Genomic DNA, 15,640 nt, shown 5'->3' with positions numbered 1-15,640 from the left:
AATCATACAACAGTCTTGGCATCACACTGACACCTCACGTTTCTCATTGTTAGAGCATGATTAGCATCACACTGACATCTCATGATTCTCATTTTGCACCATCAATTCTTGTTTTTAGGCAAGTTGGAATTAAACTGAACTATGCTTTCCCTGAGCATTCTGCAGATCCTAGTAGCGACTTTGGGCTGCGTCCTTTTATCTTGCAATAATATGGCATAATAAAATAGTAGAATTAACAAGTCTTATTTAAATTCAGGAAAACAAGTTACTCAGAGAAACACAAATAAAATTAGGAGGTGATTTACAAACTTTATTGGGTTTTGCAATAATTAAACATAATCATACTTGGAAATTATAAGTTTCTAAAAGCATGTAGGACATCTGCTGCACTAAGAACAGCAAAACATAATTTGACTTCACAGTATTTCATACTTTAACAGTTACCCTTAGCATTTGAAGAAAGGGATATACACATATAGTTAAGCAATTTCAGAAACAAAACGTGGATTAGAAACAATATGTGAATGGCTTTGAGTATAACTTTCCAAACGCCACTTTATACTCAACAACTTTTTCTATAGGTTTACAACAATATTAAACATCGAAAGACCAGGGTTCAGAAACCCTTAGTTGTCTAAAATTCAATATATAAAAATATGCTCCAACAACTATCATTAAGTATCGCTCATTACAGATCCCTTTGCATTGTCTAGAACAGACAACCACAGAGCAGGATAGGAAATTAGTGTCAGCGTATTGCTGCTTTCTAGGTTCTTTTTATCCATACTTCCAACAAGATTCTGATCTCTGGTCTTTAAGTTACACAAGACAAAGTACAACAATTTTCTCCTTGACCACTGGTATAATTCCTGGTATAATTGATATCTTAAACAGTAAAAATACACACCATCTTTTCGAATGAATTTGATGACCATGGGATGGGCTTTAAGTATAAATTAAAAGATAAATAATACCATTCAAAATTCTGATAACTCAGACACAGCTTTTCTAGTGGTACTATAAAGTAATCTGTGTAGTACACAACTATGTGTCGTCACATTCATGTCTGAGTAACTGACTACCTTTGAGTTGTTTCTCTTGCCCCTTTCTCCCTACAATAAAACAAACGTTTCCCTGCGTTGTTCAGGAAGTACAAGATAGTGAGTCAGTGGCCTTTACAGTATTCTAGGTGCTCAGGTGCATTATGGATGCCAGGTCAACAGCTATGCAGCCCAACATTCTGGGCATAAAACTGGATCTTCATGAAAAACAGAAAAAATACTTCTGATATAATCAGTGACTGTAGAATCTCTGTTAAATGGTGATATTCTTTACAACTGTATTACAATATAAACAACATAATACATGATGTACTCCTAATAACCATTATTAATGCAAGCTTTAAGTGGAGCCTGTGATGTTGCAATTGATCTAGGAGTTAAATACAGCCAAAATAAAAGGATATTACTAAAGTTACACCCCAATGCAGGACCTACCAAAGTGTGATTAAACTGTAACTTTATATAAACAGTACAGTAATTATACACAGCCTTTGGTCTGAAAGATTTTAAGGCAAAATCTGATATGTCCACATTTTATGTCACACTAGAGCACGTATCCTGATGTAATTTGCACTCTCCCAAAAGAATTCAAACCAAATTAAACCACAGTTGATTGATACTACTTGTGAATAACTGAACAAATTGAGAAAAGGCAAGTGAATATTCCAAACAAACAATACATAAAATCTCACATCTCACACATTACGAGCTAGTCAACAAGCCTCCAAAGTACAGAGATAATCAAAGATCTGTAGTAAGAGTTAACAAGTGATATATATTATATAGTAAGTGAAATATAAAAAGATTCAAGATTATTGAAGAAAGTGTAGAAGGAATTGGTGATAAAAGGTAACGGTAGGCAGTGTGTTCACAATGAGCAGCTCAACAGAAGCAAGGCACAAAATCTTTACATACAAGAGTTATCCAAAATTAAACAGCAGTACAATACAAATGGGACACAGGTGTAGTTAAAATTGAAAAAAATTAAAAGTGAATCTGTTGTTTTAGGTCATTATTGCCAGTAAGTCTGTTAAAAATCACGATGATTTTCCTTGCCTCCATTGCTTTTTATCCCTGCAAAAACAATTCATTTTAGTGGATCTTTTCCCTTCTCCATTAAGATAAAGGTTTAACCAAAAACAATTTCTCTCCCTGTTCACTTGTGAAAATTGGCGCTTTTTTGTAATGTTCCACTAAATCTTCCATGCTGTCAAACTTGCGTTGTCCAATGCAGTAGAGACCTTGTTTCAACTGTACCTTGAAGTGCTTGTTTTTATTTTGGGCCTTCAAGGACACCGAGAAGTCATTGGGCTGTGAAAGAAGTGAATATAAAGGTTGATTAGGTTTCTTTTTAAAAATGCATATTCTGAGTACTGACTTCAATCTTGTTTTACACAATGCCAACATCCCTTGAGTATCGCTGGACAATAATCAGGGGAGGAAGAATTGCTCTATATTACAGTAACTTTCTGTATTTCTAACCTATCATAAAAAAGCTACATTTCTCTACCCAAATTGCCAAGATTATGATCAGCACCTATTTTGATGCCATGGTTCAATACGCAGGGAGAACACCAATACAATGACAGAAAATCAAAGAATCCAAGAACTATTATATGTATAATTCAAATTGGGAATGGGAAAAGGAGGATTGTAGTACCTTTTGAATAGCAACTTTTCAAATCAGGTTTATATACTAATATTCTAGTGACTTCTGGTAAAATGGCAATAAATTCAGGTATAGCAGACAAGGATGCGCCAAAACTGATGCTTTTCCACATTTAAATTCACCAAAATCTACCTGCCCAGGAGGTACCAAGGAATTTGTGCAAAAACATATTATAGCCTCATTGTCCTCTGCCATTAATCACAAATCAGAATACAAAAGGATTACATGTATTAAAGAAAGTATACATTAAAGTGTAACGTATTACGAAACCTATTATGAATATTGGAAGACTGAGAGAAGTTACTTGGAAATAGAAAACCATAATTCTAAGATAGCTAATCCATTACTTACCGATGACTCGCTGTCTCGAATTATGAAATCTCCATCAACACCCCTTTCATTCAAAGCCATTTCTCCTTGATGTCTTGTAATCTTTCCATAATACCATGGACTACCGGCAAACCTGCCAGTAGTTGCTGCTCCTATGTAGTCACATCGAGGTGGCGTTGGACCAACGCTAATGACTGGTGGTGGCGCTGTCTGCACAACATTCACATAGTTCTTAGGTACCAGACCCACTTGCCCATCCGCTTTCCTACATTTCCACCATTCTGGATCATTTTCTGGTTTCTCAACAACATCCATCACTTCACCCTTCTCGAAATTAAGCTCCTCTTCATTTGAAGAACTAAATGGGTACAGAGCCTGTACAACATGAAGTACTTTGACATTGTGTGCACTGATCACAACTGCTAGTCTCTCTGTTAACGAGCCCACGGGTTCCATTGTGGTGCCCTCAGGTTCCTCCATAACATAATTTGAAGGGAACCAACCAGTTTGTCCATTATAACTACCCCTCCACCATCCATCACTGCATTTTTCCATGACTGTAACTTTTGTTCCTTTAACCAATGAAAGCTCATCATCTCTCTCCGCTGTGTAGTTGAATTTGACATAAGCAGGAGCATTCAAATCATACAGACGTTCTCCATTGTCAGGATAACCATCTGCATCTGCATTGGGCGCAGTGTCGCGAATACTTGGTTTCCGTTTCACTTTTCCAATTCCTTAAAAGAAAGAGATAAAATATTACTGCACTGCACATATATACCATGACTGCACTGAGGCACAGCATTCCACTCACTGCACATACAAGGTGCACATACATTTCAAAAAGACCCGATTTGTAATCGTTCCCAAAACAGAAGAAAAATTGAAAACCACTGTACGAGTCAGGCTGCTCAGGATTCAGCAAGTATTATACTTTCACAAACATGTATTGCTATATCATATTAGTCATCACATTGAAGATTGTATATGAAAAAAAATGTACATGCAAGTTGGTGCACAAGCTGTAGCTAAAATAGGAGATGGTGTCAGATTCATATTGTCCAGGACACAGATTTTATGGTTTTGGGCGAGAGATGTAGGGGGGATGTGAGGAAGAACGTTTTTATGCAGCGAGTGATAATGACCTGGAACTCGCTGCCTATAAGGATGGTAGAAGTAGAGACGATGAACTATTTCAAAAGGAAATTGGATGGTCACTTGAGGGAAATAAATTTACAGGGCCACAGGGATCGAGCCAGGGAATGGGACTGATTGGATTACTCTGCAGAGAGCTGGCATGGACTCGATGAGCTGAATGGCCTCCTTCTGTGCTGCATGACTCTATGAGTAATGAACTATTTCCAACGCTACACTGCTCATGCATTACATGTTATAACCAGTTTAAAAATATGGCCAATTGTTTAGCATATCCAATCCCTTGTGAGAGTGGGCCCAATTTATGCTCAAGCAATAACCAGTGTTTTCAAGGAAACCTTCATTTATATCAGTTTACTCGGCAATGCACCTTACACTAAAGACCTGCTACTCGACCTGAACCAGATGGGACCCGACAACATGCGTCGGGTTCGGGTCAGGTTGGGCCCGGCTTTCGGGCTTGGGTCGGATCAAGCCGGACACACGGTAAGTGCTGTGCTGTTAAGTATTGAAATTTTTTTTTAAAAACTTATCTGAGCTGGGAGTCTGGGACGAAACTGAGTCTGCTCAGTGAGTGAGTGACATCACTATGACGTCATCACGCATGCGCTGCAGCTTCATGGAGCTTCTCAGTCGGAAGGTAAGTAAAGGGATAGTCGGGTCGGGCTCGGGGTGAAATTGGAGGGACTCGGGCCAGGTCGGGCTCGGGTCGGGTTCGTTTTCCCGACCTGAACAGGCCTTCACCTTACACTACATAAGTCGAAGAGACTTAGCAGTTGGCAGGAAAAAAGACAGAAGCGCAAGGAGAGAGGCAACTGTGTAACAGCCCCGACAACCAATTTTATCTGCAGCACCTGTGGAAGAGTCTGTCACTCTAGAATTGGCCTTTATAGCCACTCCAGGCGCTGCTTCACAAACCACTGACCACCTCCAGGCGCTTACCCATTGTCTCTCGACACAGGGAGGCCAAAGAGATACATAACCACCTATTGCCAACCACTGTACTCATTGATAATTTTGACATTTATGGTTTAGTTTGAAAAATTTACAATTAACCTGCAGTCCCAAATGATAAATTTACAATATAAAAGAAGTGATGAATGTTTACAAAGCGGCATTTGTATAATAATTCTTCCAGGTTAAAAACTGTTCTGCGAGACCTTGTCAGTTGTTTCCACTTCTGGATACACCAAGGGTGTCTAGACTCTAATCATTTCATTAAAGTCCAAATCTCAACAATTTTTGACATTTTCAAAAATTCAGGAGTTTACAACTTGTTACTCATTAACCCTCAAAGGTCTGAAACCATGTTTCTGACAACTCTACATTGCCAGTGTTCCAATCAAGACTCTGTGCTTAGCCTTCCACTGTAACACGTACCTTTCCCAGAGTTCCTTCAGCTTTGTGCTCCTTCTCCAATTTACAAGCTTTTAAAATAAGCTTAGTGTCACCTGACAATTACTTCTTGACTTATCTTTTCTCCAACTATTTGAAACATTGATGGTATCCTGTGCTATGGGCACTTGCCTTTCACCCAAGCTATTTCTCAATTTTTTTTTTAATGATATGTACATACATATTTTATGTTGCTCCCTGAATCTGCACCATTCTGTTCAGTCTGGAAGACATGTTGCAAACACATGCATAAATTCTAGAAGCAGAACCAAATTCCCGAATGGTTTAACAAGCTCATCCGGCAAGTATCTGAGCCATACAAATCAAGAGCATCCCTGGTTTAATTATTGGTCTGTGCTCAGCCAATCACAGAAGGTGCAGCACAATCAACAGGTATAAAGGGAATAAAAACCTAAAAGTGGCCATAGTTCCCACCCTCCACTCCTGCTACCTATACATAGGCTTCTGCTGGAACAGTGCAGCAAATTGCCCAAAGATCAGCTTCACCAATAAGACTCAAATATAAATAATGGCTATTTAGGCAAAATATGAGAGAGCAAATAGCACCTAGGAAATAAGTCAATATCTTGGAGGGGAAAATTATCAAGAATTTAAAAAAAATTACAGATCAACCAATTGTTAATTTTCATTAACCCATTTCAAGTAATTCAAGAAAGGATCTCCTTTCTTTTACTCTCCCTCAATCTAGTTGAGAATGCCAAAACACACCTGTTAGGGAAAGTCCATGAATCTATGTTAGTAGAGACTGATATTAATACTCAGACCTGTAGTTAGGATTTCAACACTCCAGCATATCTACTGTGTATGATTTTATTTAATAGGTAACATTATAATACCAGCTTCAGCAAGAGCAATGCAGAAGCCAGCATAACTCTGATTTGCTGGCTGCACATTGCAGTCAACAGGTACCTGTCTTGGGTGGATACCTAAAGTACCAATGGCTCCTTAATTAGTTCAAGGAGAAAAAAAGTTTTCCGTCAATTGCACAAAAGCTTTCCACAGAAACAGCAGACCCAACATTTAACCTACTCAACAGTTTGCTGCTATGGTAACAAAACATAAAGGTAATCTCAGTAAAGCAATTTGATTTTTTGCACCTGTCCGATTTGTTAGATTGTTGAGAATGATGCAAACTTTTCCTCTTACTCATCTCTATAAAGAGCAGTTGTAACTACAACAAAACAGAATTTGAAATGCCTAACCTTGTCCCTCTCATTGCTAAAACAGCATCTAAAATATCTGCATGTCCATACTTGCAGAACTTACCTGCTGTAGCTCTGGATTTATATACTTGAATGCATTTAAAAAAAAAATTTTTAACAATTTTTCTCTAGTTTATCAATTTCAACAGCATCTGTAATGGAAAATTTGAGAATTGGATGGACTGCAAATGAGGCTACACCCTCAGACACACTGGATTGAATGGCTCAGAGGTGCTCGGGGCATGCACGAGTTAAAGATTCCACATCAAATGTTCAGCTTGCTTGAACGAAAAGTTTCAAGGTCCATTTTCTGTTTGTACAATTTTTTTTTCAAGCAAACAGATGTTCAGCTTGGAATGCTGGCCTCTAATTAGGGATCTGCTCAAAACCAAGCCAGAAATCTCAACACATTAAAATCCTTTCTTTTGTCAAAACTGGCATGAAACAAAGAGTTAATGTGCGCAATCTTGATATTTATAATGTGGGTTAAAAAAATTGGGCAGTGCTTAATAAGATATTTAAGTAGTAGCATTTCAGAGCTACAATTTTTTCTTTCCTACTGTACACACACTAGGACCATTTGAAAATCTTAACTGAACATTTCAACTATCGCAATCCAAACAGAACCTCTAGGCAGGAAATAGTTCACTTAACCCTATTCATTAATATCCATTCTACTCATAGTATAATTAAGTCTGTACTGCATAGACATAGCACTCCACATGTATGATATATATAATCATCGCATTACTCGCCTGATGGCTGGGTTACTTTTTCTAGTGAATAGCTGAGCCATACAATGCAGGAAACAGATTTAATTCTTGGTCTGTACAGTTAGATCTAACTCAAGGTAGCAGAAATGCACTACAATTTCCCTCAACGGGTTAGGACTGGAAATAGGGGAGGTCAACCTGGGCTACTGCTTTTAATCACTGTCCTGTGATCCCTTGTTGCAAGTAACTGTATTGGAATAGTGGTGCCGTACAACCCAAACTGCAATGCTCTCTGCAGTCAAATAGCTTGCCAACACTTATCATCAAAATTCCCATGTATAGTCGGTCACTTAGGCGAGGGCTCAGAAATCCCTGATGCCTACGGAACCTCACCCTAGCAAGGAATTAAAAGTTTCATCGGTAGAAAAAAAAATCATCCGAGCCACAACCCCTTACAGTGAAGGAATCCTAGGAAGAACTCAGAGGGGAATTTCCCACCTAAACACTGGATGACTTTGTGCCCATAACTATTTGCCCCCCAAAACTCACCTACACTCTACTCCTAGGGAGCCTGCTGATCTAAGAACTACTCCAGCTGTCAATCTTGACTACATAATGCTACTGAAATGTACACGACTATGCAAGACTGTCAAGGTGCATGCCTGTAAATACTATGTAACACGCCCAAAAAATCTATGTAAACCTTGCTTAATTCAATAACAAAACTTCCAGAAAATTTACACTCAGGAACCTGACCTGCGCATCTGCCACTAATGATGAGCACAGCCATTAGTTCATTCCCAGGTTTCTTTCCAGAACACTGTAGCAATTTGATATAGAATATTGTGGGAATAATAGATGTTCTTTCTCACAGTGAATGTTTCTGTTCTACTTCATCTCTTGGGAATCTTACCAACCTGTGATAAGTATTAAAAGGACTGCCTGCAGAGAGGGCATTGCATGCTAATAATTATATTTTATTTCTGTCCGGCACTCAGCTCAGCACTGAGACTGGGAAAAGTGGGCACATGATTTGGTGCCCAACACACATATCACTAAACATGGTAGTGCTTCAAAAATGACTGTGGGTATGGCTGAGTAGCAATGATATTACTGCTGGTCAGGGCACTTGTGTACTATAAATCTTGCATCAACAAGCAAGTAAATGAGATTTCATTTTTCTACAGTGTAGTGGCAATCAGATGATGCTCAATAGCCTTTCTGAACCTTTTGATTAGAAAAAAATCGTGTCAATTCACAATTCTGAACCACAATTTACCAAATTTTGCATTTTACAAATTAAATCTGTGACTGAGTCAACTTCCAAAAGTAATTTGGAAAAGGTATGATCCCACTGCAGACAGGCTTTAATAAGAGTTCCTTTGCTAATCATTTCTATTATAACACAAAACAGTTTATCTGCACAAAAGTCTACAGAAGTCACAATTCAGGTTACAAATAGCAACTAAGGCCGGGATTTTACCCAGGCGACAGGGACCTCAGGCAAAAGTGCCACTGAGAACCCTGCATCTCCCCTTTTGTGGGAGACCCACCAAATCAAATGCCAATAAGGTACTTAACTAGACAGCGACAGGCTTTCCACGGGATCAAGGACTCCGGTGACAGAAGTCACACCCTCCGAGACCTGCCGGCCTCTGATTGGCTGGCAGCTCTTCAACTGAGCAACACCACTGCAGAGGCAGGGGCTGCTATCAATGGAGCACCCACCTGAGGCCCGGGAGTGGCGCTGGACCCAGGCCACAGGTTGGTCAGGGTGGGAGGGGTCTCACGGGATGGGGGTCATAGGGGAGTGGGGGTGTAGGCGGGTCAGCAACAAGGGCAGGAGGTTGGCTCTCAGTGGGCCTCCAGTTCCCGATGCCGGGTCCTTCGTTCAGGCGCTGTGCCTTTTAATGAGGGATCCTCCAGCCCCTGGACCCAGCAAGAAACCTGCACAGTTTTTCTTGCCATGCTTCCTGTGCGACGACAGGCCCCTCTGCCGCTCAGCTAACTGTGGTGGCAGCGGAATGAGATCTTTAACTGGGCATTAACAACCCATTTAAGGGCCTCAATTGGTGGCGGGCGCGATGGCCATTCACAGGCCTTCCTGCCCCGGACTGAATTTCAGCAGAGGTCAAAAGGTGGCGGGTCACCCACATCACCATCCCACCCAATTCTCTGCTCTTCCTGCCTCCAAACCCACCATGGTAGACAGCATAAAATTCCCCCCAAGTGTATGAATTACATATGTATGCACATTAACTGAAAACTTCCTTGAAAGTGGCACCAACTTGGTTTATTTTAAGATTGTAATACACTCCAACATGTAATCAGTGTAACTTTTCCACATTAATTGAATGTTAAAATATTACTTCAACTACTAGCCTCCATGGAAGTTATTTTGAAACTTCCAGAACTTCTAACAAATACATGCACTTATTTCTGTAAATTTTAGATTGTTTTAGTTTCAAAAAGCCTACCATTGAAAAAATATTTCAAGCAAATATTCCTACAACATTGAGTTTTTTTTAAGCAAACACTAATTGATGATTGGGGCTACAACATTTTAAAATAGTTTTGATCATGTCGTCAAAGGCAAGTGGAAAGTATCAATTGTGCCGCAATACAGATACATCAGGAACTTGCCTCGTTCTCCATTGGGAATTTACAATTGCTCTGGGTTGCTCTGGTTACTAACCAGGCAATTACTTGCAACAAGAGAACAAATTCATTTTGCATTTTGATTTCTGAGTAGCAATCCTCTTCCAACCAGTAAATTGGCAATGCTGCCTTGACAATTCCCAGATTACACACTGAACTCTAACCTCTGTAACAGATTCATTTAGAAATAACATCTTTTGACAGATTGAAACCCCATGACAGAGTTCATATTAGCACTATGCCCTTTAATGACACCCAATCAATGTGCACCTATCTGGGGAGGAAGATGTTGAAAACTACAAACGTGAAAGGCTTCTGTGCAAAAGAAGAATATGTATGAACCCTTAGTATGACCACAGTTGAAGTGCTGTGTAAGTTTGAGATTCCACACTGTAGGAAAGATGTCAGGCAATAGAAAGGGTACAGTTCAGACTCACTAGGGTTCTACCTGGTGAGAAAAGTAATAAGACTTTAAAAGAAAATTGTGGCTATTTCTGTTACAAGCAGATAGTCAGTGTGATTTGATTAAGTTGTTGACAATTAGAAAGGGATGAATCACAGTAAATAAAAATAAATTGATTCCAATGGCTGAGGGGTCTAGAACAAAAGGGATATAAATACAAGATTAAATGCAAGAGATTTACGACAGAGAACTTTATACACAAAAGATTAAGAGGTTGTAGAATGCATATCAGAGTTGGTGACTGAAGCAAAGACTATGGCCGGAACTTTACGTTGGCCCCACACACTGGCTAAAAGGTAGGGGGAGAGCACAACCACTTAGTCAATCCGAAGAATTATTTTCCAGACTTGTTAACACTCAATTTATAAGGTCCCCAGAAAGCTTAGTGATTATTTTTCTTGGTTTTAAAATGGTAAAGATAATGAGCCTACTTTGGAGAATAAGAAACATGGATTGTTATTGGATCGGATGTACTGCACATTTATCCAGATACCCTTTTGCTGACAGTTAATTTAACTCGTACACAATGGTGATCATTTTCAGTTTTTCCTTTGCATGAAAAGCTTCGCCAGACAAAGAATGTAACAGCAACAAATTCAAAATACTATTCAGAATGGTCATATTTCAATACTTCCAGCTCGTGCTGATCTGATCATATTTCACTTCAGAAGCATTCAATGTATTGAGCGTTAACTTGAATCAACCCTTCAGTCTTTTGTTTAATTCCCAATGCAATAACAGAAATAATAATTTTTATGTTTAATCCTCCAAGAACAATACAGAAAAATGCTTACATTACATTTCTCTATTTTTGTAGAACATTTGGTGCAAGGTTCTTTTTTCAAATATCTACATGAAAACACGCTAATCTCAAGATTACAGGGGGCAGGGGTGGGGAGGGCAGTAGCACACTACATAAATACTTCAAGGCTGTGAGCAATAATGAGTGTAAACTAAGAACCAGTGTTCCCACACTGAACTTGGGTTGATGCATAGTTTCACTCCAAACTGAAGAGGGAAAACCACAGCCCATTCACATGCACTTGTAAGTTGCTAATTATGCAACGAGAAATAGGATATCTTTTTGGAGCAAATTCCTTGACAGGACCGACTAAGAGGAAAGACAATTAATAGTTGAGAAGATTACAAGGTACATTTAGTTCAATCACAACTGTTAAACCGACTGGAAAGGGGGGGAAATATAATGCTTAGAATCTCGCTTCCCACCAGAGTCAAATTATCTATTCTCATAGGTGGTTAATTGGCTGAAAAATAAACAAGGCACAAGTCTGCAAACATGAACTTTTGAGGCAACAAGGTGAACTTATTAATGTTTTGGAAGCACCAAACTGTGCATGCTGCCTCTATGAATTACCTGGTAGTGGCTCCAGCAACTTAACAGCGGAAGCACATTGTTGGCCTGTGAAACGGAGAGATTAACTACAAATCAAGCAGATTTAACCTTTGCTGCCGCGTGCTCTTTTGGCTAAGGCAAGGAGCCCTTGCTCCCAAAACAGTTTGATAATCTAATAGCAAGATTGTCAGGTTGCCTATGCTACAGGATAGCCTTTGACAGTATTTTGCCAACAGCAGCAGCCTTATCAGAGCATTAAATTACCTATATTATCCACAAAGTGGAACTTTTGAGACTGAAGTCAGTTCATTTTTATCAGGTCTTCAGTTAAGTGGCGTTGACTGTAAAGAATCACACTTGGACGTCCATGCCTTTAGTTGTCGGCCTAAGCTCTGGAATTCCATCCCTAAACATTTCTGCTTTCTTTTAAACATTACTTAAAACCCATTCCTCTCTCCAATACAATTGCCTTTCCTCGTTTACCTTGTTTTCATTGTTTTCTGTTTCCCTTCTTGGGTTTGATCAGGTAGCTACTAAAACTCACTTTCGCAGCCACATATCTTTCCTCAGAAACTGTCCCTTCTTACAACTTATTCCACGTGGATTCCAACTGAAGTTCTGCCCTTCATATTTTGGATCAGAACTATCTGATGAAGGGTCACCGACCTGAAATGTTAACTCTGCTTCTCTCTCTACAAATGCTGCCAGACCTGCTGAGTATTTCCAGCGTTTCTTGTTTTTATGCCCCAGTAGATTCATCGTTTCAGCCAGTTCTTACACCAAGAACTGATTTCTTTCTCTCTTGACTTTATTTTCTCTCCCCTTGTCTAATCTCTTCCCACCTATATCCAGTATTCTTCCAACCTTCTCCACCACTTCAGCAGTTTCCTGGTCCTAACCATCTTCTTTTCACTATGGATGGCCAATGTCTCTGCACCTCCATTCTCCACCAGAATGGCCTGAGGGCTCTCCATTTCTTCCTTCAATGGACACCCAACCAGGCCCCATCTCCCACCACCCTCCTCCACCTGCCTGAACTTGCTCTGACATTGAACAACCTCCCCTTTGATTCCACTCAGTTCCTCCAAATAAAAGGTGTTGCTATGGGAATCTGTTTGGGTTCTAGCTAGGACTTCCTTTTCATGGTAAATGTGGAACATTCTTTGTTCCAATCCTAGTCAGTTCCCCTCTGTTACTTCATTTATCGGTACATTAATGACTGTACTGGTGCTGTTTCCCGCTCTCGCTCAGACCTGGAAATTTTCATCAACTTTGCTTCCAATTTCTACCCTTCCCTAGGCTTCACATGCTCTATCGTTGAGTCTTCTCTTCCCTCCCTCAACTTGCTCCATTTCTGGGGATAGGCTTTCAACCAATATCCAACAGCCCTTTGACTTGCACAGCTACTTTTAGTGCACTTCCTCACACCCTGCTTCCTGTAAGGACTTTATTCCATTTTCCCAGTTTCTCCCATTGATCTGTCTGACAATGTCACCTTCCACACCAGTGCTTCCAATATGTCTTCCGTTTTCTTCAACCGAAGATTCCCCTCCATAGTGATTGACAGAGCCTTTACCAAAGAAAATCCCATTTCCCATACTTCTGCTCTCACCCCTTTCCCTCCTTCCCAGAACCAAGTTAGGGTTCCCCCTTACCCTCACCTTCCACATTCAATGGATCATCCTCTGCCATTTCCACCACAAAGCACATCTTCTCCTCCCCTCCCCTTTCAGCATTTTGAAGGGACTGCTCCCTCCATGACACCCTAGTTCACTCTTCAATCATCTTCAACACCCCTTCCCTTCCCCAGGGCACCTTCCCATGCAAGGGCAGGAGATGCACCACTGCCCTTTTACCTCCTCTCTTCCCACTGTCCTGGGACCCAAACACTCCTTCCAGATGAAACAGTGATTTACTTGTACTTCTTTCAATTTAGTATACTGTATTCGCTGCTCATGATACAGTCTCCTCTACAGTGGGCAGACCAAAGACAAATTGGGTGATTGCTTTTGTCCTAATGTTGTTTTCTATGGCTTGATGTCACTCCTGTGAAGCAGCAGGAGATGTTTTACTGTATTAAAAGCACTATATAAATGCAACTTGGGGTTGTACTACGACAACTATAATATGTTTATTAATTGTATATCAATTTCGTTTAAATGATATGCCAATGGAGGGCATTAATTGGGGTTTTACTTGAGCACATATAAAGAGACACTTACTGAAACTGGGAGGTTGGTTTAGGAGGTGAATGCTTGTAATTTTCAATCTGTGAATAAAATATTAGACTGAGTAAAGATTGGCTCCAGTATCATCCTTCACCAACTGGCTTTCTGGAATATAACAATGTTCACCTACATCTGCTAGGATCTGCCCAAGGCTGGAGGGACGAAAAGAGTGAGTGACTGAGTGCGTGAGTGAGTGAGGTGAGTGAGTGAGTGAGGTGAGTGAGGTGAGTGAGTGAGTGAGGTGAGTGAGGTGAGTGAGGTGAGTGAGTGAGGTGAGTGAGTGTCAAGCAGCCTCCAAACAAATAAGATCAAATTCACTCTTGCAAATAGCTACACTTCAACCAAGTTTATTCATGAACGTTTCTTTCCAAATCCATTATTAAATACCAAAGCACGAAATGAAAATCATTTAGGTGGCACTAATATACACCACTGATAAACTCCAAAGGAATCGGAGGTGGCAGATAAGAAAATAGCTCTACCAGTCTGTGCACCACACCTCAAAAAGGATATATTGGTTACAGATGGGATACAGCAGATTCACTAGAATGATACTGGGGCATAGTGGATTAAATGATGAGAACAGGTTCCATAAATGGGTTGTATTGCTTTGAACTTTGAAGGTTGATGGGTGATCTCATTGACGTGATTAAAATGATAAAAGAATTGGATAAAGAGCTAGAGATATATTATGTCATAGATAGATAGAGATAGGTACAGAAAAGCTATTTTTCTTGGTAGAGGATTCCAGACAAGAGGCATAATCTTAAAATTAGAGCTAGGCCATTTTGGAGGGAAATCAGGAAGAACTTTTTCCACACATATAGGTTGTGGAAATGTGTAATTGTCTCCCCAAAATGCTGTGAATGCTGGGTCAATTAAAATTTTCAAGACTGAGATGGACAGATTTTTATTCGGTGAGGGTACCAAGAATATGGATCAAAGGCAGGCAAATGAATTTGAGGTACAGATCAACCATACTCTAACTTAACAGTGGAAAAAGTTTGGGAGTCTGAATGGCCTACTCCTGTTCCTATATTCATTTACTTGAAAGCTGAAGCAGCTTCATGGTATCATCGTACAATGTTCGTCTTTTTCCCTTTAAAAATGAGTGAGAAGTATCTTTAAAACTTTCAAAAGCTCTATATATAGTTTCTTGAGTTTATCAGCAGCACAGGCTCCAGCGGTGGAGGAAAAACAGCTAGCAATAGCTTAATTGTAAATTTAGATGCAAGTTATATCATGGGTAACCGGGTTTTTACTGGGTTAAGAACTGTTCAGCACTGTGTAGATTTATGACCCATTACATAATTCCCACAGTGAGGCCTGATTACATCATATTCAGCCACGAAATGTGTAAAGTTAACAGAGCAGATAGTATGAAAAACCAT

The 15,640-nt window shown here is 39.8% G+C and overlaps 1 protein-coding gene across 1 annotated transcript in view; it reads right to left on the bottom strand.

Annotated features, from left to right (window-relative positions):
* Positions 1-275: 275 nt before the first annotated feature.
* LOC137375209 (SH2/SH3 adapter protein NCK1-like) overlaps positions 276-15,640 on the bottom strand; it is a 234,462-nt gene continuing 219,097 nt past the window's right edge. The window contains exons 4-5 of the mRNA XM_068042019.1: positions 3,082-3,797; positions 276-2,372 (exon numbers count right to left, since the gene is read on the bottom strand). Coding sequence (XP_067898120.1) covers positions 2,178-2,372; positions 3,082-3,797 — 911 coding nt within the window. The 3' untranslated portion in view covers positions 276-2,177. The remainder of the gene's footprint in view (positions 2,373-3,081; positions 3,798-15,640) is intronic.

The sequence above is a fragment of the Heterodontus francisci genome, chromosome 11, assembly GCF_036365525.1.
Source record: "Heterodontus francisci isolate sHetFra1 chromosome 11, sHetFra1.hap1, whole genome shotgun sequence".
NCBI lineage: Eukaryota > Metazoa > Chordata > Chondrichthyes > Heterodontiformes > Heterodontidae > Heterodontus > Heterodontus francisci.
Note: the sequence above shows the minus strand (reverse complement) of the source record. Positions and strands in the feature narration are given on the sequence as shown.